Source organism: Gracilinanus agilis, chromosome 2, assembly GCF_016433145.1.
Source record: "Gracilinanus agilis isolate LMUSP501 chromosome 2, AgileGrace, whole genome shotgun sequence".
Classification (NCBI taxonomy): Eukaryota; Metazoa; Chordata; class Mammalia; order Didelphimorphia; family Didelphidae; genus Gracilinanus; species Gracilinanus agilis.
Window position 1 is genome coordinate 240,865,989 of NC_058131.1, and position 23,666 is coordinate 240,889,654.

The 23,666-nt window shown below is 41.6% G+C and overlaps 1 protein-coding gene across 1 annotated transcript; it reads right to left on the reverse strand.

The window, feature by feature from the left end:
* Positions 1 to 590: 590 nt before the first annotated feature.
* Positions 591 to 4,737, reverse strand: LOC123233540 (thyrotropin-releasing hormone receptor-like). The gene is made up of 2 exons (XM_044659619.1): positions 3,982 to 4,737; positions 591 to 950 (listed from the first exon to the last, which is right to left on the reverse strand). The coding sequence occupies exons 1-2, from the start codon at positions 4,729 to 4,731 to the stop codon at positions 591 to 593; spliced, it is 1,110 nt and encodes a 369-aa protein (XP_044515554.1). The 5' UTR covers positions 4,732 to 4,737.
* Between the last annotated feature and the right edge of the window lie 18,929 nt (positions 4,738 to 23,666).

Consider the following 23,666-nt stretch of genomic DNA (forward strand, 5'->3'; position numbering starts at 1 on the left):
CACAATGGCCTGCCTCCCTATTCTTCAAAGCACCTTCCATGGAAGTCTCCCTTCTACAAGCTGCCTGGGACAATTATGGCAATCTCTGGCTGGAGATGGCAGAATGTTTCTCCCTGGTCTACTAGGGCCTTCTTCTGGGAACTTTGAGATAACTGTGATTTCCTTGGGGAGGAGAGGACCAATCAGCAAGAAAGAGAGGGCTCTGACATGTAGAGACTGATAACTGAGAGACTGATAGCCTACTGAGTGATTCTTATGAAATCCATTAACCCTTTATTTCTCTCTTCTATCCCTTAAGAAGAAAGATAGGCATTGTGGTCTATTGGAATTAGAGAACCTGGGTTCAAATCCTGACTTTGTTCTTAACTTTCTCTGAAATCTTGGGCAAATTACTTCCCATCTTGGGAATCTTTTGGTCATTCTCACCCACCCATCCCCAACCTAACTAAACATGCTCATTTCATGCATTTGGTACCAAGGTCCCCCCTGAAACTAACCATTCCATCCCATTTATAGGTAGGGGCTCTCAGCCTACTAGGGCTCCCCCTGTCTAGGCTCCAAGATCCCAGGGCTCAATCTTATATGGACAGTTAGCTCCTGGGCCCAGGCCCAGGGATGCTGTTATACTGGTTGGAGTGAGAGTCAGAGTCATTTCGGGAACAATCTTTCATGAAGCTGTAATGGACAGGGACCATGTCGTGGGATGGGGGCTCAGGCTGGGCTGACCTGCACCTGCACAACTTCTGAAAGGCTGTGCGGAACTTTTGAGACATGAGGTTGTAGATTATGGGGTTGATGGCACTGTTCAGGTAAATGCAGATTCGACAGAAGAGGAGGAACCAGAGATTCAGATAGGGTGGGTTGAGGAAGGAGTTGACCACCACCAGGGTTCGATATGGCATCCAGAGAAGGGCAAACAGAATCACCACCACAACCAGCATCTTGGTGACCTGTCAGGCAAGAAAAGGATAAAAAGTTGGGTTTAGGCTCTGGAGAGGAAACAGGGCATCAAAGGTGGAATTAGGAAGTCTCAGCTGAATAACTACACTCCCCTTGATCAAGTCACTTAAAACTCTGAGCCTCAGAGGACCACGTGTCAATGTTAAGGAATGTGTGAGCAATATGGATCATCTCAACTGTGACTAGGATGCTTCACTGGGTCATTTTGATAATATTTCTCTGACTCTTTTCAGATCTTTTTCCATCCTATTCACTCCAGAACCCCTCCTCAAACACCTGGAATCTCCATTTATTATCCAAGATAATTGTTAAATTTAAATTTAATTTATATTAGAATTATTTAGTTAAAATTATTAAACAAGTATTATTAAATGATTAGTATAAAATTATTGATTAATTAAAAAAATTTAAACATGCTAGATCTTTATTGAGAAGTTCCTCATCAGGCATTATGTGGAGCAGAAGATGAAAAGCTTTGTGGCTTTGTGTCTATGGTCTTATTCCTTCACTTGATTCTGTTCATTTCAGTTCAACAAGTACTTATTAATGTTTTCTTTTAAGTCTCCTAATTGATCACTCTGCCTCAATTCTCTCCCCTTTCCAATCTGTCTTTCACATAGCTACCAAAGAAATATGGCTAAACCACAAGTCTGACCATGTCACTGTCCTGCTCAATATACTCCATTGGTTCCCTATTACCTCCAGACTGAAATACAAATCCTTCCTTTTGTTAACAAAAGCCTTTCACATTTGGGCTTCCTCCCACCTTTCCCAGGTTATTCTATAGCATCTCCTTCAAGAGCTCAGCATTCCAGACAAACTGGACTCCTTACTATTTCCTTACACAAGACAATCCCTTACTTTTCTCTATGCTTTTGCAAAAGCCAAAAAATGTATTCCTTCTTCCATCTTTAGAATCCTTACTTTTCTTCAAAATTCAGTTCAAGTGCCCTGTTCTATACGAGGCTTTTCATGATTCTTCCAAGTGCTAGTATTTCTTCCCTTCCCCTTCAAATTACCCTATATTTATTTGGTTTATATTTTATATATGTGTATTCATGTATATGTTATTTCTCCCATAAGTTGTAAGCTCCCTGAAGGCAGGAATTGTCTCACTTTTGTCCATGTATCATCAGCAAGTGCTTAATAAATGTGCATATATTGAATTGATTAAACAGATAACCTCTAAGATTCCTCTCTAACTTGAGACTTTCTGGGTCTGTGAGTGAAAGATGAATTTATGAGTCTAATTCTTCATTGATCCTGTGACTCTAAGTCTGTCCTTCTCCTCCAGGCTCAGGTGAGAGATTTCTATCTAGAAAACCCCTAAGAGACTGTCCCTTTTCTCCAAGTTCTCCCCCCTCCCCTCTACCCTTCCAGACTTCCAGGTTCCTGCTTCCTCATATCCTGTGCTCTGTCCAACATCTGATCACTCTGTCTTCTCCCTGTCCCTTGCATTTCACATTCTGTCCTATAGTGACTCTGAGGACTTCTCTGATGAGCTGGACGGCAACTCTGTAGGGATTCTTTCTGGAGCTCTAATGTCCTGTTTATAAACAAGTCAGAGGAGTGAAAGTGGGGGCGCACCAGGCTGACACAGTGAGTAAGCCCACCATTATTAGCACTACAAACATGCTAATTAGGCCAGCCTCCCAATCTTCCTCACCCCCACTCTCCAGCTTGGAAGTTCTAATAGCTGGTTTGGTGGTACAAATCCTGGAAGGGCTATTATTCTCTTGCTTGGTAAGATGCTGGGAGTTCAGGAAATAACCAGAAGGACATGTTATCCACCCCTTGCCCCAAGTCATTCTCAGCCCCTTGGATCTATGAGAAATGCAGTTGAAAAGGAGCATAATTTCCAAAGCCACGGGAGAAACCTGTGAAGTTACACTGCTGGCTAGGGACCATAGCAGACCTAAACAATTTATTATTTATTTATTTTATTCATATAATGATAAATCTCTATTCACAGTATGTTCATGAGCAAGATTTGTCCTCTTTGCTCCTCAATTTCCTTATCTGTGAAAAGAAAGGACTGGACTAAATTCCCTTCCAGTTCCAACATTATATGCTTTAAGAGCTTTCCTAGCTCCCTGTATAAAATCTAGTATATACTAGATTTTAAGGTTTCTCTCAGTGGTAATATTCCATGTTCCAAGGTCTCTTCTGGTTCTGATATTTTATAATGTAAGTGGGCAGAGAGCTTTCTGCAAGGAAGAGAGTGGTAACCAAACCCTGTAATTACAACCTTGGCTATTATATCAGTTAGATATAGATTCTTGTCTCAGGAGAGAGAGGCTCAAGGTAAGGAGATAGAAATCTACGGAAACATCTCAGGCGAGAGGTGAATGGAGACCTAGGCTAGGGTTCAAAAAGATGGAGAGGACATACAGGTTATAGAAACATCACAAAAGATCAGATGGGATCCATTGGTGTGAACATGCTTTGAAAAAGTTGGAAATTAATCCCGGCTGATTCATTTGTTATGGGAAAAGCTCTGCCTCCGAACCTCCAAATTTTATTACCTAAAACAAAACAAAATAAAACCAAAGCAACTGTCAAGCTCCCAAAAGGAAACCCTCTACGTTTCTAGAACCAAACCGGGACATATTGCCACAGAATTTTGAAAGCTGGAATTAACTCAGTGGTTATCAAATGTAACTCTCTAGTTCTCCAAAAGAACCCCCGTTACAACACGTTAATTTTGTGATCATCCAGCCTCGGTTTGAAGCGCTCCGAGATGGGGGAAACCCATCACCTCTTGAGAAAGCCCAGTCCGCTGCTGGACAGCTCCTACTGTTAGGAAGGTTTGCTTTTTGTTTTCTCCCTGGGTCAGGCCCAAACTGGTCGCTTTGCAGCTACCATCCTTTCTTCCTAGTCCTGCTACAGTGAGACCCACTGGTTCCCTAAATCTGACCCAACGACTTTCCGTATTGTCCCTTGAAGCTGCATTCCCCGCTCCCGCGCCATCACCAGACGGGGAAAGGAGTTAAAAAGGGAAGGATTAGGCTTAACCCCTACCTGCTTCCTGGAACTCAGGGCGCCCCTGTTCCCGCGGCACGAAAAGCGCACAGACCCGTCGGAGGCGGAGGGGAGCCCTAGGGAGCGACCCTGGTGAATGGAGCTGGAAGGGTCTGCGTCAGACGAGCGGGGCAGGGGAGCTAGGAAGAGGATGCGCGCGATGAGCGCATACAACACAGTGGCCAGTCCCAACGGCAGCGCGTAGAACAGTGCAAAGTCTAGAAAGTAGACCGGCAGGTAGAGCTCTCGGGATACTCGGTAGCCACATTGCACCTGCACGCCGTCATCGAAGGCCACTTCCTTCGTATCCACCAGGAAAAGCCACATGACACAGTAGGCGGCCGTGCCCAGCCACACAAGGGCAATGATGCGTTTGGCCCGAGCCACCGTGCACAGGTATTGTGCCCGGATGGGGTGACAGATGGCTAGGTAGCGCTCCACGGTGAACGCGGTGAGCGAGCCCGTGGACGCGTTGATGCCGAGGTACTGAAGATAGGTGATGCACAAGCAACCCGCGTGGCCAAATACCCAGGAGAGCACCACGTCGGACAGATTGGGCAGCCCAGCCGCTAGCAGCACTAGGAGATCGGCGGCTGCCAGACTGACCAAGTAGCAGTTAGTGGGGGTGACCATATGGCGCGTCCGGGACACCACCAGAACTACCATGACATTGCCTGCGATTCCCACGCCGCAGATGAGCAGCACCAGCGCGATTGTCACCACCTGAACAGCCAGAGGCGTCCGGGGCATCAGGCCCAGGGTCCTTCCAGAAGCTGAGTCCTTGACTGGAAGGTCGCTGACTTCCCACGTTCCGTTCTCCATGTCCGTGCCACCTTTGAAGGGGACAGGACGGCTGGTGAAGAACTGTCCACCTCTAGGCACTTCCCACCTCACAGATTCAACTGCTATCCCCTACCCTACCCTTTCCCCCGTCCCTTGGGGAGGTTACTGAACTTCAAGTTAATAAGACAGGTTTGAATCCTGCCTCAGAAGCTTATGACTCTGGGCAACTAACCTCTCTGGGTTTAGTTTCCAAATCTGTAAAACGAGGCTGTTGGTCTCTTAGACTGTAAGGTCTTTCCCAGCTCTAACTTTATGATTCTGGGAAATTGATCTCTAACCCTCCTTCCCTGGCTGCTCTTGTTTGTGTCCCCCAGAACCAGTTTCTTCCCTGGCCTCTGCAAGTGTCCCTACGCTTAGATCCAGCTGTGGGGCCCCTCCAACTCTTCCCTTCTCCCGTAGATCCAGCTAGGACCTCACCTTTCCTTCGGTTCCGACCTCCTAGTGTACACAAGCCGAGTGTCCCTTCCCTAGCCAGGTTCCCCCTTCCCCAAGTTTGCAGGACCCGAGTTAAAACAGGATTAAAAACTGTCTTCTCTCTCTACCTTTTCCTGGGGAAGCACTTCATCTGAGCAGTGTGCAGAAACAAACGATGGGCTCTGGGCTGCCTCTGCAATCTCTGGCCAGCGTCTACCCAGCTGCACTCTTCATAGCCTTGCGTGGATCCGCCCCACTGGAGTCCTAGCGCCTCCCCCGGGCTTCCCCAACCTTAGCCAGAGAGTCTCAGAGTCTCAGAGAGCCTCTAGGAGGAAGAGTTTGATATCCATGGCCTAATGCATCAGCTAAGTATTCTGTGCTCTTCTCTGAAGCTTTCCTTCAACAGCTACAAGGATGGAATTACATTCCATCCAGTTCATTCTATGAAGCAAACTACCTTTTAATGAGGTGGACTTGGGTTCATGCCAGCATCTTCTAAACTTTCCATCTCCAAATCACAAAATATGGGAACTGAAAAGGTCTAAAGAAATCATAAATGAGGTCACATTTCCATCTGTAATATAACTGAGGAGGGGTCATCCATCCTCTGCTGGACCACCTCCAAAACAGAGACCTCACCACCTTTCCAGCTTTTATTCATGTGAAGTTTACCCACGTATCCTGCTAGTTCTAATTATTAGTATGTGTTTTTCCTTTCATTGAGTTAAAATCTGCCTCTTCCTCCATTGTTATTAAGAGACCTAGAAAATCAAGTTGAAATTTCCATAATGCTTAAAATAGTTCAAGTAAATATTTCCTCCCCCACCCCGACTTCCTTTCTGCACTAAATATGTTTAGTTCCTACAGATGATATTTGTATTGCATAGTCTGCATTCCTCTCACCATGGAGTCATTGTCCATTGAGCCTGCTCTTGCTTATCAGTATCCTTAAAAGACGGTGCCCAAGGAGCAGGTAGGTGGCTCTGTGAATAGAGTCAGGCCTGGAGATGGAAGGGCCTGGGTTCAAGTTCGACTCCATATACTTCCTAGCTGTGTGACCCTGAGCAAGTCACTTAACCCCCATTGCCTAGCCCTCCTGGAACCGATGTTTAGAATTGATTCTAAGGTAGAAAGTGAGAGTTGTTTGTTGTTGTTTTTTTATGTGGGAACCAAAGATGGATGAAGTACTCCCAGTGCAGTGTGATCAAGAGGATATGCAATGGGGCTATTAACCATGTTCATTCTACACACTAGACTTTGTGGTAATGCAACCTAAGGTCACATTAGTTTCATTGGATGTCATGGAATAGTTGCCTCATTTTGAGCCCATAATTCACCAAGGCTCTCAGATCTTTTCAGATGAACTATTATGCAGACATACTCTCCTCTCTGTTTTGCTTGTGCAGTTGATGTTTTTAAGTCATTTATAAGCCTAACCTTTATTCCTATTAAATGTCACCTTAGATTAGCTCATTATTCTTTCCTGTCAAGATTTTTTTTGGATACTGATTTTGTCATTCAATGTATCAGCTATCCTGCCCAGCTCTGCGTTATTTGCAGATTTGATAAGCATATCATTTATGCCTTCATCCGAGTCATTCATAAAGATATTGTCTATTGAAGGGCTACAGATAGATCTTCGGTGCACTTCATTAGAAGCCTCTTCCTACTCTCCCATCCTTTCTCCTCCTGCAGGGTTGAAACCATTCCATTTATTACTAGCCTTGTTATAGGAATATAGGATTTTAGCTTAGCAAAGAGCAGACTGATTGGCAGGCAGATTACAGAACTTTGAAGAGACTGTCAGTTTGAACTTACACTGATGTCTGATGGTGGGGGTTGGAGACTCACTGAAAGTCCCTGAAGCTGTGTTCCCTTGGTGTGGATTATATTACCATCTCGAATCAAGTATCTCTGTGAAGGAGTAAGGTTGAGAAGAGATTTTTTAGCTCAGTGGTGGACACAGAGACCATCCTCTCTCCCTCTCCTGATTTTGGATTATTGGCTGTACATCAAGACTCCTGAGAACATCTTGGAAGACCGTCTCTAATTGGACCTATATGTGAGATCCCCATCCACACAGCTAGACTTGCTAACCAGCAGTCTGCTGTTAGTTTAGCTGCTAGTTCTCTCCATTACTTTACTTTTGGGTGGAGACCCTAAGATCTTTAGATTCAGTTTACCCATTCCCCTTCCATACCTATCCCAATATTTATTAAATATCTTAGCTATAATACTCTCTCCTAGTTAATTTCCTTACCCAGATACCCTAACTGACAATGGAAGAGCCCACTGTGTATCCCAGCTAACTATCTGGTGTTAACCATCTTAACTGTCGTCTTTCTTACCCATTCAATATACTCCACTGTGTTTATTTATTGATTCAATTCCCAGGGAGACCTGTCAATTACATTCCCTAGTTACCTATTTCATTTAATTTACCTATTTCAGCTTTTGGATCTAACCTCTCAACCAGGTCTGAATCTACCTAACTCTACCGGCCTCTTTTCCTTTTCCTACTCTGTCCCAAGGAGGACTCTCAAATTCCTGAAGGAGTCATCTTTTGGGGAGATACTGTGAATAGGGGATGGTGACTAAGTGTCTAAGGCTCTAACACAGTTCTTCTGACTACAAATCTAATTATTTTTCCACTTACTGAGAGAAATTATTCTGTTTATATACTTGACCCTATTTAGGGTCTTCTGTCTCTCAGTATCCCATCACTCTAAACTGAAGTGCTCACCAACACTGCTCACAAGTTGTTATTAGTCATGTCTGACTTTTCATGACTCCATTTTGGGGTTTTCTTGGCAAAGATATTGCAGTGGTTTGCCATTTTCTTCCTCAATTCATTTCTAGATAAGGTAACTGAGACAAACAGGTTAAAAGATTTGCCCAGGGTCCCATAGTTAGTAGGTTTCTGGATCTTAACTCAGGTCCTCCTGACTCTAAGACTGGCACTCTATCCACAGTGCCACCTGGCTGCTCATCAGGAGCCAGGGCTTATTGAGATATGGTCCCTCTAATCAGAATATGTTAATAAATGTTTAACAACTTGCTCTCTAGGTGAAAAGTATACACAATACATTTCTAAGTTAAATCTGCGTTATTAAATTTTAGCCTTCTTTGTCTCAACTCTAGACAGTAAAAAACAAACAACAACAACAACAAAAAAACCCCAAATAACAAATAATGAATCAAGCCAGGAAAAGTGTTTGTCTGCTATGTGGTTTGAACTCTCTGGATATAAAGACACCTACCTGGGTACCAGAACCACAACTAGAATCAGGCTCCTAGGAGTTTGCCCCAGGGTGTTGAATTTTATAGGGTATAAAATTTTTTTAATGATGTCAAAACATTTGCAATTTTAAAAACATTTGCATTTAAATTTTGATATATTTTCACTCCTTCTCCTGCATAGAAACTACTCAACTAAAAACTAAATAATTAACCCAGAAGCATTTATTAAGCACCTACTGTTATAGTAACTAAGGATACATAGACAAAATAGTCTCTGTTCTCAAGATATTTGCATTTTATTAGGGAAATCACATGTATTTATGTTATATATGTATACATAGAATATATTTGCACATATACTGTTTACCTATACACGTATGTACAATACACAAAACACACAATATATGCGTATATGTATAATACATTGTGTGTATACATAATACTTGCACATATTATATATGCTTATGGTAGTATTTTGGAATCAGAGGCACTAAAAGCTGATAGAATTAGGAAAGATGGGAGATAGGATCTGAATTAATCTTTGAAGGATTTTGAGAGTCAAAGATGACTCAGTAGTATAATAGGGCCTTGTTACATGACCAGTACATTCCAAGACCCTTCAGGTAAGTTGAAAATTGCACATACTAGCAAACCCCATTATTTAATAACTATATATTTTTAATTTTTAAAATTTTTATTTTTTTAATATGTTCCCATAGTTACATGTTTCATTTTCTTTTCCTCTCCCCTAAATCCCCCCTGGTCCCCCTATCCAATACACAATTCCACTTGGTTTTAAATGTATCATTGTTCAAGACCCAATTCCATATTATTGATAGTTGGATTAGAGTTATCGTTTAGTGTCTATATCCCCAATAATATCCCCATCAGCCCATGTGTCCAAGCAGTTGTTTTTCTTCTGTGTTTCTACTCCCACAGTTCTTCCTCTGAATGTGGCTAGTTTTCTTTCTCATAAGTCCCTCAGAATTGTCCTGGATCCTTGCATTGCTGCTAGTAGAGAAATCTGTTATGTTCTATTGTACCACAGTGTATCAGTCTCTGTGAATAATGTTCTCCTGTATCTGCTCCTTTCACTCTGCATCAATTCCTGGAGGTCATCCCAGTTCACATGGAATTCCTCTAGTTCTTTATTCCTTTGAGCACAATAGTATTCCATCACCAACAGATACCACAGTTTATTCAGCCACTCCTCAATAGAAGGACATTCCCTCATTTTCCAATTTTTTTTGTCACCACAAAGAGCGTGGCTATAAACATTTTTATACAAGTCTTTTTCCTTATTATCTCTTTAGGGTATAAACCCAGCAGTGCTATGGCTGGATCAAAAGGCAGATAGTCTTTTAAAGCTCTTTGGGCATAGTTCCAAATTGCCATCCAGAATGGTTGGATCAATTCACAACTCCACCAGCAATGAATTAGTGTCCCAATTTTGCCACATCCCCTCCAACATTCACCACTTTCCTTTGCTGTCATTTTAGCTAACCTGCTAGGTGTAAGGTGGTACCTCCGAGTTGTTTTGATTTGCATTTCTCTGATTATAAGAGATTTAGAACACTTTCTCATGTGTTTGTTGATAGTTTTGATTTCTCTATCTGAAAATTGCCTATTCATGTCCCTTACCCATTTATCAATTGAGGAATGGCTTGATTTTTTTATGCAATTGCAATTGATTTAGCTCCTTATATATTTGAGTAATTAGACCTTTGTCAGAGTTTTTTGTTATAAAGATTTTTTCCCAATTTCTTGCTTCCCTTCTAATTTTGGTAGCATTGGTTTTGTTTGTACAAACACTTTTTAGTTTAATGTAGTCAAAATTATTTATTTTAAATTTTGTAATTTTTTCTAACTCTTGCTTGGTTTTAAAATATTTCCTTTTCCAGAGTTGTGACAAGTATACTATTCTGTGCTCACCTAATTTACTTATAGTTTCCTTCTTTATATTCAAGTCATACACCCTTTCTGAATTTATCTTGGTATAGGGTGTGAGATGTTGATCTAGTCCCAATCTCTCCCGTATTGTTTTCTAATTTTCCCAGCAATTTTTGTCAAATAGTGGGGTTTTTTGTCCCAAAATCTGGGCTCTTTGGGTTTATCATAGACTGTCTTGCTGATGTTGCTTACCCCAAGTCTATTCCACTGATTCTCCCCCTTGTATCTCTTCGCCACTACCATATTGTGTTTTGATGACTATTGCTTTAGAGTACAGTTTAAGGTCTGGTACTGCTAGGCCACCTTCCTTCATATTTTTTCATTATTTCCCTTGATATTCTCGGTCTTTTGTTCTTCCACATGAACGTTGTTATAGTTTTTTTCTAATTCAGTTAAAAAGTTTCTTGGTAATTTGATAGATGTGGCACTAAATAAGTAAATTAATTTTGGTAGGATGGACATTTTTATTATGTTAGCTCATCCTACCCATGAGCACTCAATGTTTTTCCAATTGTTTAGATCTAGTTTTAATTGTATGAAAAGGGTTTTGTAGTTGTGTTTGTATAATTCCTGTGATTGTCTTGACAGATAGATTCCTAAGTATTTTATAGTGTCTAGGGTGATTTTAAATGGAATTTCTCTCTCTAACTCTTGCTGCTGCAATGTGTTGAAAATATATAGAAATGCTGATGATTTATGTGCATTTATTTTGTATCCTGCAACTTTGCTAAAGTTGTTGATTATTTCTACTAGCTTTTTAGTTGATTCTCTAGGATTTTTTTAAATAGACCATCATATCATCTGCAAAGAGTGGTAGCTTAGTCTCCTCATTACCTATTTTTTAAAATTTAAATATTTTATTTTTTTAGAAAAAATTTTCCATGGTTACATGATTCCTGTTTTTACTTTCCCCTTCACCCCCCTTTCAACCCCCCCCCCCCCATATCCAACTCGCATTTTCACTGGTTTTAACATGTATGATCAGTCGAGACTTATTTACATATTATTGATACTTGCATTGGTGTGGTCATTTATTGTCTACCTCCCCAACCATGTTCTCATCAACCCAGCGATTGTTTTACTTCTATGTTTCCACTCCTGCAGTTCTTCCTCTGAATGTGGGTAGCATCTTTTCCATAAATCCCTCAGAATTGTCCTGGGTCACATTGTTCCTAGTACAGAAGTCCATTACATTCGATTGTGCCACAGTGTATCAGTCTCTGTGTACAATGTTCTTCTGGCTCTGCTCCTTTCACTATTCCTGTACTTTCTAATGTTTTCAGTAGGAATGGGTTTTGTATTTTGTCAAAGACTTTTTCAGCATCTATTGAGATAATCATGTGGTTTTTGTTCATTTGCTTGGTGATATGGTCAATTATGTGGATGATTTTCCTAATGTTGAACTATCCTTGCATTCCTGGTATAAATCCCACCTGATCATGATGGATAACCCTTTTGATCACTTGCTAGAGTCAATAACTGTCTTTATACAAACATACCCTGGCACTTTACAGCTTGTCTTACCAGCCACCAGCATTACTACTCTTGCACTTTGAGGCCCTTATTAATAACTAGATAGCATTATTGAAACAAAGAGAAGCATTGCTTTTATTTGTACACAATTTGTTACAAGTGAGAACTCAGGACAAAAATTGATACAGGAGCACAACAAAGCAATTTTTTGATGCACAACAGTGTAATGATTCATACTAATGCTTCTCAGAGTGAAAAGGAGCGTGATTGGGCAAATTGCTGTGAGATCTTATACCACTTGGGAAAATGGCTTGGATTTAGGTTGTAATTTAAGAAATTTTAGTTTATACATTTTTCTGCTTTTATTTTTTTGATTGCCAATTATGTATACCTGAATTCATGTGTGTTCAGTTTGCATAAAATGAGGTCCTACTGTACATTCCAAGTTTAGCCTTTATAAGTTTTGAGTATTTTTATTTCAATAGAATTCTAGGAGTAAGTGGAATTCCTTGTCCATCCCAGGAGTGGGGAGGGAAGTAGAGAGGGAGAGAATATGAATTATGTAACCATGGAAAAATATTCTAAATAAATAAATTTTTTAAAATTTTTTGTTTTAAACCCTTAACTTCTGTGTATTGACTTACAGGTGGAAGAGTCGTAAGGGTAGGCAATGGGGGTTAAGTGACTTGCCCAGGGTCACACAGCTGGGAAGTGTCTGAGGCCGGATTTGAACCTAGGACCTCCCATCTCTAGGCCTGGCTCTCAATCCACTGAGCTACCCAGCTGCCCCCAATCATTATCTTTTTTTAAAATTATTTTTTTAATTCAACCTTACCTTCCCCTCCCAATACCACAGAAGTCAGGATCCCACAAAATATATAGGTTATGTCTTTCATGTTTCCACTTCTCAGATTCACAAGTTTTTCTTCAAATATTATTTATTTAGTTTTTCTCCAAGGATATGCTGGAACTTGTTCTCTCTTTTGACTTACCAGAAACCATGGAATTTCAAGATTCTAGCTCACTCTGTCTTTTTATTTATATAGGACCCAGAAGTAGCAGTATTATCTGTTGGCCAATTTGAACAGACTTCCTATCTGGAATCATTTCACTTCATCCAATGGCTTTCAATAGTTTTTCACTTTCATTCTAAAGTGTGTGATTAAGTTAGGGAGATTGAGCATCTTATCCCTTATTTTAAGTGGGGTTTGGTAACTCAGCTAAATAAATATCAATCAATTCCACCCTTTTATGTTTTGTTGTTTTCCTTCAATTGTGTCTAACTCTTCCTGGTACTATTTGAAGTTTCTTGGCAGAGATACTGGAGAATCTTGCCATTTCCTTCTCCGGGTCACTTTACAGATGAGGAAACAGAGGCAAACAAGACTAAGTGACTTGCCCAGGGTCACACAAATAGTAAATGGCTGAAGCCAGGTTTGAACTCAAGTCTTTCTGACTCTAAACCTAGTACTCTATCCATTGTGCCAATTAGCTGCTCTCCCTTTCATTGGCATGATCAACAACCAATGAAAAGGCACAGAGAGATGAAAGATCCAATCCAATCTAATACAGTAGACAGTTACTGAATGCCTACTATGTGCCAGGCACTGTGCTAAGGCCTGGGTTTACAACTAATAAAAAGAAAGACAGAACCTGCCACAAAAAGAGGCAGGAAAGTGGGAGAGGGGGTGAGATATCAGGGAGTGTTGGCACAGGCATATACAATTATCTCTTCCACATTGCTGGGGTTAGGAGTGTGGTACCCCAATTATTTGGAAAATCCATGCAAAACTTTTTGGTCCTCCCTTTGTACCAGAGAAGAAGTTTGAATTTTCTTTTTCTTTTATGGAGTGTTAACAGTATCTTATTGTAAAATTTGGGATAAGTATGCATTTCTGAGTTTCTAAACTTTTTCGGTGTCATCTTCTAGCCTTCAAATGTCATCTGTGGCTTCTGCAAAATTCCTCCTAAATTCCCATTTAATTTCTTAAGCTGAGCCATGAACTATCAAAACTACAATGGGGAAAGGGATAATTGTATTGGTTTTCATTTTTCAAAATTTAAACCCTTACCTTCTATCTTAGAATCAATACTGAGTATTGGTTCTGAGGAACAAAGGCTATAAAGGCTAGGTAATTGGAGGTTAAATGATTTGCCCAGAATCTCACAGCTAGGAAGTATCTGAGGTCAGATTTGAATCTAGGGCCTCCTGTCTCCAGGCCTGGCACTCTATCCTCTATGCCACCTAACTGCCCCATGGGTTTTATATATTGTTCCCTGGACTTGAAACCAGGTAGGGCAGCAGATGCAAAGTGGAGGGAGTTCAGAATTCAGTTTCTGCCTCTATAAAGGAAGGAATTGGGGGGAGTTTGGCACTCTGCCCTCCAGTCCTCTAATTAAAAAGGAGAGGAGGTTCAGGGAGGTGCTATCAACCAAACCTTAAGTTAGCAGCTTGGTGATGAGTTTAAAAGTGATGGGCTTATCTTGGGAGGGCAGCTTGCTCCAAAGAGTTGAAACCAGGCAGGAGGACCACAGATGCAAAGGAGAATGAGAGATGGAATGTTATGTATGAGGAACAATAAGTACATCAATTTAACTGGAACATAGAATATGTCAAGAGAAGCCCAGAGAGAGAAGAATGGAGTCAGATTGTGAAAAGGCTTTAAATGCCAAACAAAGGAGTCTGTTTGGGATCTTAGAGACCATAAAGGGCCTTTGGAGTTTGAGCAGAGGATTGGCCCAACAGGGCTGCCATCCTTTATTTCTCTCTTGGTTGTTCTGATTACCAATTTTATGTCTCTGCAAGGGAACATCCCCCCTGATTTTCAGCCCTATTTTATGTGTTCCTTGATTAGAATGTCAACCTTGAGGTAGGGAGTGTCTTTCCTTTTTGCTCATATTTGTATCCCTACCCTATAACATTGTTCTTGTTATTCAGTCTTATCCAACTCTTCATGACCCATTTGGGGTTTTCTTGGCTAAGATACCAGAGTGGTTTGCAATTTTCTTCTCCAGCTCATTTTCTAGATGAGGAAACTAAGACAAACTCAGGTGACTTGTCCAGGGTCACACAGCTAAGTAAGTGTCTGAGGCCAGATTTGAACTCAGGAAAATGAGTCTTCCTGACTCCATGGCCAGCACTGTGCCATCTAGCTGCCTCTGACACATAGTCAGAACTTAGTAAATTCTGGTTGATTGGATCTGCCTTTTTCTTTGCTTAGGGAATATTGCCGTGTGGGAGATGGATTGAAGTGGGGAGAGACTTGAAGCTATTTTGCAATAGTCTAGATGAGAGATGATGAGAATGTGAATTAGTGTGGTGGCTTTCTAAGTGGAGAGAAGGAAATAGATGCCTCAAGTAGAAGTGACAAGACTTGGCAACCAATTATGTATATATTTGGGGAAGAAAGATCAGGGAAGTCAATTGAGGTTGTGACCTCAAGTGGCTGGAATGTTGGTGGCACATTCAACAGATTATTAGGAGGAAATTAGGAGGATAAAGATAAAGTCATATTTTGGACAAGATGAGTTTGAGGTACCAATGGAGCATCCAGGGATAGATGTCCGCTAGGCAGTTGGTGATTTAGGAATAGCAAGAATAATTAAATTATTCCCGGTGGGTCCTTTCCTTCTCATCCCCCCCCTACAAGAAATGTTATGTGATTTTAAAGCTAGCCTACTCTCACACACCCACCATCCCAAGTGGTGACTTCCCTAGGTGTGATCTCAAGGTGTTACAATTTGGGGGCTTCTCATAGGGTGACATTAGAATCTCTGCCCATGGCCAAGTTGAGGTAATGTCTAGGGTGTCCTGACCTGGCTGCCAAAATGATTGCTTCCGCTAGGAAGAGCACTGCCCACCCCCTCCCTGACCCAATTTCCCCCAAACTAGGTGGGCTCCATTTCTCCTGGCACCTGACCCCTTTCCTTGGGGAGAGACTGACAATGTCCAAGGCGTTAGACCAAAGATTCCTAGAATGTTCCATCTGGATGGTCCTTAGAATACCCTGAAAGAGAACTGACCTTGGAGTCAGTCACAGGATCTGAATTAGAATTCTACCTCATTGACTACCCAGGTGACTTTGGACAAAACTTTTCTGGGTCTCATTTTACTCACCTGCAAAATGATGAAATCAAACTATAGGTGACGGACCTCAGAGGCCCTTTCAAGTCCTTATTTGCGATATTACTGTTCTCTCCCTAACCAAACCCTCTCCATTCAGAAGGAAACATCCTCTCTTCCTTCTATTTGTCCAGTGCTCTGGGGCTCAGGGACTACCACCTATGTGAGGGAGTCCGTTCTTCCCCTGCCTTCTAGCCTCCCACCTCTCCTCTCCTGGCCTCCCAGTTATTAGCTTTCTTTCCATCAGGCTGTGTGACATTGAGTAAATCACTTGACCTCTCACTGCTGTAGAAAACCCTATGAGACTAGACTAGAGATTACCAAGAAGGAGCCAGCCAACATTACTCAGGGGAGTTTCTTCCTCAAGCAACTGCCTATGCTGATGAAATCACAAGCCCAATCCCCACTCCTATCTCTAATCATATTTTCTATTTACTTGTGTATATATATGTCCTCCCCACTCCTGGGTCCAAACATAAGTTCCTAGAGGGCAGGCACTGTTTGCTTTTTGCCTTTGAGTCTCCAGAACCTAGCACACAGAAGATGCTCGCCCAAGATCACTCTGTACACAGTAGGTGCTTAACAAATGTTTGTTGATCAGAATGAAATTATACAGCTCTCTCCTCACAACACTGATGTGTGTAGTGCCAGAATTGTTAAATATACTATTTCTCTCTATGTATTGTCTCCCCGTTAGAGTATGAGTTCCTTGAGGTGGCATAGAACACTGAACTGCTGCTGGAACAGCAACACCTGAGATCAAATCCTGTTCCAGACACTGACTAGCTAGGTGACCTTGGACAAGTCACTTAACCTCTCAGCCTCAATTTCCTCATCTGTTAAATGGGAATAATTAGAATATGGACCTCACAGTGTTTTTGTAAGTGTCAAATAAAACATACGTAAAGCATTTTGCAAACTTTAAAGCCCCAAATAAATGCTAGCTTTAATCATTTGTATCTCCAGCACTTAGCACAGTATCTGACATATAGTGCTTACTAAATATTTTTTCATTCATTTATTCCTTTTACAGATGAGGAAACTGAAGTCCAGAGAAGGTAAGGACTCGCTCAGGGTTACATAGCTAATAACTGTGTGTGTGTATGTGTGTGTGTGTGAAATGGACACTCTTGGACCTAGATCTCCTGACTCCTTAATTTATACATGAGGAAATCAGATGGGGAAATGAAATGATTTGCCCAAGGTCCCACAGCACATGAATATTACTCATGACTCCCAAATCATTTACCAGGCTGGCTTTGCCTGTGGATTGCAGCTGAGCCCGTGAGAGCCAGACTGTTTGCCCTAGAGCCCTTGGCTTCATTTCCACCCCACCTAGACTTGAGCCCTGGCAGCCTCTGCAGGAACTTGGAGCAGCCCAAAGCAGCTCCCTATTTTTTATTCCAACATAAAAAACCAGTTTTCTGAGGTCCATCCCTCCAGGAGTTATTTTAAAATGGAAGCCATTTAGAAAACCCATGACCTATTGATGGGCTCTCTCCAGTGGTCGTCAATAAATCAAGTGAATGTGTCAGCTGGCCCCCAACACTTTCCTGAACTTGAAAGCTGCTTGGCAGCCTCAATGGGAACCCCAGGGGCAAATTTTGGCTGGCTCTTCCTCCCTCCAGACTTTCCTGAAATGACGCTGAAGCTCACAGACTGTATGTGGATCCCCAGAATGCTGGAGCTAGAGGACACCTTATAGCACAGAACTGCTGCCAGCACTTTTCCCCCCAAGGCTCCCCTCCATCTACTCTGAATTTGTTTTTCTGTCCTGAGGTATGCATGTCGTCTGCCTCCCCCATTAGAATGGAAGCTCTTCCATGGCTAAAGCTATTTTTGCTTTTCCAGGGATTAACACAGAACCTGGAACACACAGTAGGCACTTAATAAATCCTATAGATTAATCAGAACACAGAAGATAGACTGTCAGAGCTGGAACTTAGAATACAGAACCTCTGATGATAAACTGTTAGAGGTTAAATGGACCATAGAATTTAGACTATGAGAGACAGAACCTTAGAACCTAGTTGGCTAGAACTGGAAAAGATCTTGGAGCCTAGACTATTAGAGCAAGAGGGGAACTTAGAACCTAGACTGCTAGAGTTGGGAGGAACCTTAGAACATAGATTGCCAGGGCTGGAAGGGACTTTTAGAATATAGACCACCTGGGGCAGCTAGATGCCTCGGTGGATTGTAAGCCAGGTCTAGAGGCAAGAGGTCCTGGTTTATAATCTGATACCAAGTACTTCCTAGCTGTGTGACCCTGGGCAAGTCATTTAACCCCCATGGCCCAGCTCTTGCTGCTTTTCTGTCTTCATACAACACATAGTATTAATTCTAAGACAGAAGGTAAGGATTTAAAATTTTATATATATATGTATATGTATGGAGAGAGAGAAAGAGAGAGAGAGAGAAAGAGAGAGAGACAGAGAGAGAGACAGAGAGAGAGACAGAGAGAGAGACAGAGAGAGAGAGAGAGAGAGAGAGACTGAGAGGACCATTAGAATATTGCAAACAATATTAGAACTAGGGTTTAGAGCTGGAATGAATGTAAGTTTGAGATTAAAATGTAAATCACAGGAGAACAAATTTGGAGAGGACAGATACAACTTAGAATATATAACCTAGAGGGTCAGACTTTGAATGGACATTCAAGCTAGACTGTTAGAACTAGAAAAGATTTAAAAAACAAATCATCAGAGCTGGGGGAGGGTTATTAAAACTTATAACATGGAAAAAAATTATAGCTAAGGCTTAGAACTTCAAACCTAAAATGTCAGAGTTGGAAAGGACTTAAAGCTTAGAATGACAAAGCTGGAAAGAACCTTAGAAAATAGAACACAGGAGAATAAAGTCGGAAGGGACTTTAGAAATCATCTAGATTTGTATCACCATTTGTATCATCAATGTTTAGCATAGTATCTGCCCTAAAGTGCTTAGTATTTAAATTTTTTAATCTCTTTTTAAATCTTTTTTTTTAACCCTTACCTTCCATCTTAGAATTAATACTCTATATTGGTTCCAAGGCAGAAGAGGAGCGATAAGGACTAGGCAATGGAGGTTAAGTGACTTGCCCGAGGTCACACAGCTAGGAAGTATCTGAGGTCAGATTTGAACCCAGGATCTCCTATCTCTAGTCCTGGCTCTCAATTCACTGAAGAAAGGAAGAGACAGAGGTTTAGAAAAGGCAAATGACTGGGCCATGTCTCTGGACTCCACAATCAGTGCTCTTTCTATCATATGATAGATCCTGCCATCTAAGCCACCCATTCTTCTAATGGAATTAAATTCAAATAACATTTAGTTCCTACTGCATGTTCTTGAAGACAAAGCTCTGTGGGGGGATAGAGAGATGAATAAGATGGAGTCTTTGCCCCCAAGGGTCTCATAAATTGAATAAGGGAAATGAGACACATGTCAATATGCATAATACTGATAGAATTTGATCAACCCCACAAAGAGAAATAGCTAGGTAGCACAGTGGAAGCAGGAAGACTCATCTTCATAAGTTTTTGATATTTACTAGTTATGTAACTGTGGGCAAGTCACTTAACTTTGTTTGCCTCAGTTTCCTCAAATGTAAAGGGAGCTGGAGAAGGAAACAACAAACCACTCCAGTATCTCTGCCAAGAAAACCCCAAATGGAGTCACAGAGAGTCAGTATGACTGAACAATATCACAAAGTGGAGTAAAAAGTGATGAGGATCTAAAGGTGAGAGAGATCATAGCTTGCTGGAGTGGTTAGTGAGAGTTTCCCGTGGCATTTAAGTGGGTCAATAATGATGGCTTCTATTTCTAAAAAAGCTTAAGTTTATAAATCTCTTCTCTTACAAAGGCCCTGTGAAGGAGGGATGACAACATGGCACAGTGAGAAAGGTTCTAGATTTGGAGTAAAAGGCCCTGGTTCTAAATCTTATGTTATCCAGTTATCACCTGTGCAGCCTTAGAAAAGTTACTTCTCTTTGAGATTGTTTCTTCATTTGTAAAATAAGGGGGCTGGACTAGGTAACTTCCAAGTTTCTTTCTAGCTCTAAAAATATTATTCTATTAGCCCCGTTTTACAGATGGGGGCCTTGAGGCTCAGAGAGGTAGAAGAAGCTGTCAGCGATCTCATGGCTAGGAAATATTGGAGCTAGTACCTGAATGTGAGGAAGTCTTTTGATTTTAAAACAGAAGTGAGCAGACATCAAAGCACATTGGGATTCTAGTGAGGTTCCCTGTGAGCTAAAGGAGGTCCCCTCCTCACTCTATACCTGGAATGGCGAAGCTTTTGGAGACCGAGTGCCCTCAAGCTGCATGTGAGTCTCCAGACAGGGGAGGGAGGATGCACTCCCATTGGGCTGCTGAGCAGAGGGGCAAGTGATGAGAAAAATGTCCTCGGGCACACGTGGAGAGGGCTTGAAGGAGAGCAGCCCCCTCCAGCACACTCCGGCATGTATGCCATAGGTTTGCCAACACGACTCTATACAGTGTCATTAACTGCATCCCCCAGCTGAGTTTTGATGTTCTGTAAAGAGACTACTTCTCTTGTAGAGCCAAGATGGTGGAGAAGGACACAGACTCCTCTAGATTCTACCAAATTATCCTCTAAAAAAACTATGATATAACTCCTTGAAATAAATTTTGGAGCAGCATAACCCACAAAAAGATGGGGTGAAATAATTTTTCAATCCAAAACGAAGTAGAAGGCCAGCATGAGGGATCTATTGCACCAGGGCAGAAGTGGAGCACGAATTAGTGATAAGGCAGGTCCCACTTAGGCAATACACATTGAGAGTAGCCAAAACAGCAGCAAAGGCTTCTGGAGTTTTCAGTCACAGATAGTAAAGTAGGATCAGACAATTGCTTGCTCAGAAGGAGATTGCAGGGGTCCCTTTGCTAGCTTTGGGTGTGAGACTCTTGTCCCTACACAGAACCTGGAAGCAGTCCTGGGTGAGGAGAAACACTAGCACACCCTAATGTTTGCAGCCACAAAGGAGTAGGGGACCCTGGTCACAGTTCCAAGGGGGGAAAGAGTGCTTGTGGTTACTCACAGACCAGAGCAAAGGTGGGGAGAGAATGAAACACTTCTCCTTACCATACCACCTTGAAGAACTGAAAACAGATCCCCAGAGCTAGCTCTGAAAGCAGCTGCACAAATAACCTGAAGCTTGGAATAGTGCTCCCTTCACCACAGCTACAGAGCCCAACTTTAACAGGTTTTTTTTTTAATTAAAAGAAAAGAAAAAGACAGGAAAATGAGTAAACAACAAAAAAAGAAACAACATAGAAAGTTTGGTGACAGGGCAGACTAAAATGCAAACCCAGAAGAAGAAGACTATAAAATCAATTTTGCTGGATCCAAAGCCTCCAAGAAAAACAGGAATTGCTCTCAAGCCCAAAAAGAATTAAAGGAAAAACTCAAAAAAGCTTTAAAAATTCGAATAAGAGGGTTGAAAAAATTGGTTAAAGAAATGAGAGTGGTCATTCTATTTCAGAATTTATTTTAAAAAGGAGAGAAAAGCTAGATAGTCTTACTTAAATGCATCCTAAGTTTTCAGATAGCAGATTTCCAAGGGTTCAGATAAATAAGATGCTATGGCAAAAAACTCTACAAAAATAGTCAACTCACAAAGTCTAAGAGGATATATATATTCTGAAGTCACAAATAGAAATAATGCCAATGGACAAAAGAGGAGAAAGTGGTCTATAACAACTGATATGAATGGCCTTTGATAGATGGCTATCATTTTCTTTTTTTTGTTTGTTTTTTTCCCTTTTCCTTTTTTTATTTAGAATATTTTTCCATGGCTACATGATTCATGATCTACCCCTCCCTCCTCCTTTCCTCCCCACTCCCAAATCCGACAAGCAATTCCACTGAATCATTGTTCAAAATCTATTTCTGTGTTATTCATATCTGCAGTAGCACTATCCTTTAACATCAAAATCCCAATCACATTACATGATCGATCACATGTTTTTCTAATGCATTTCCATTTCCACAGTTCTTTCTCTAGATGTGGGCAGCATTCTTTCTCACAAGTTCCTCTGAATTGTCCTAGATCATTACATTGCTGCTAGTAGAGAACTCCATTATGTTCGATTGTGCCACAGTGTAACCCTCTCTATATATAAGGTTCTCCTGGTTCTGCTCCTTTTGCTCTGCATCAGTTCCTGGAGGTCTTTCCAGTTCACATGGAATTCCTCCAGTTTTTATTCCTTTCAGCACAATAATATTCCATCACCAACAGATACCACAATTTATTGAACCATTCCCCAATCAATGGACACCCTCCCCATTTTCCAGTTTTTTGCTACCACAAAAAGCACAGCTATAAATATTTTTGTACAAGTTTTTTTCCTTATTATCTCTTTGGGGTGCAAACCCAGCAATGGTATGGCTGGGTCAAAGGGCAGGCAGCCTTTTAAAGCTCTTTGTGCATAATTCTAAATTGCCCTCCAGAATGGTTGGATCAATTGACAACTCCACCGGCAATGCATTAGTGTCCCAGTTTTGCCACATCCCTTCCAGCATTTATCATTTTCCTTTGCTGCCGTATTGAGATGGCTATCATTTTCAAGCCCAGTCTGGAGCACACAAAGTCCTTATCCTCAATCTAGTCATAGTCTTGTTTCCGGTCCTCTGCCTAGCATGGTCACAGAATCATAGAACCTTTTTCTTTTCTTTCTCTTTCTTTTTTCTTTTTTTATCTTCTTTCTTAGAACCAATACTAAGTATCAGTTTCAAGGCAGAAGAGCAGTAAAGCCTAGATATATGTTTTAGGAAGGTCACCTTGACAGCTGAGTTAAGGATGGTTTGGATTGGGGTGAAACTTGAGGCAGAGAGACTAACCAGCAGCCTGTTGCAATTATCCAAGGGTGAGGTGCCAAGGGTCCACACCAGAGTGATGGCTGTGCGACTAGAGAAGAGGATGTATATGAGAGATGAACCTCTGCTTCTTGAATGCCTCTGAAAAAGAAGGCACTACCCCAGCCCTCCCAACTGCCTCTCCTCCTCCAGTGTTCTGAAAAGGTCTTTCCCAGCTAGACTAAAAGCCACTTCTGGGGGTGGGGGAACATCTGACCTAGACTGTTAGCCTGCTCTGAGCATAAGCAGGGGAAGCTACAGAATCCTGGCATGTATGCAAGTCCCTCAGCCTTTCTGGGTCCCAGTATCCTATTTTGTAAAATAATGGAGTTGGACCAAAGGATTTCTCGACATCCTATGTTGTAAATTTTCTTTGAGCTCTAACATTTTATCTTCTGAATTCTCTCTCATCTCCAAATATGCCAACTTTCCCTCCTTCTCCAAAGTCTTCCAAAATTGGGAAGAATTTTGCCCAGCTCCCTCCCAAAGCCAAAACTTCTTGTTGGCAATCAACTAATAGGGGAAGATGGGCTTGGCAGGCACCTATCCACTTTCTAAGGGCTCTGGGTCAAGATCTGAGGGAGTGTCTGTTATCACTGGGTGAGCCACATCAGCAGCAATAATTTAGCAGCTGGCATCTTCCTTATTGGGGAGTGGGGGGTTATGGGTAGGGGAACGTTAGGTCCTGACTCTCCTGATTCTGCCCGGGCCAGTTCTAGGCAGTGATAGCCACTGCTACTTCACAGCTGACTCATTTTAAGTCTTCCCTCTTCTCTCCCCAGTCCCCCA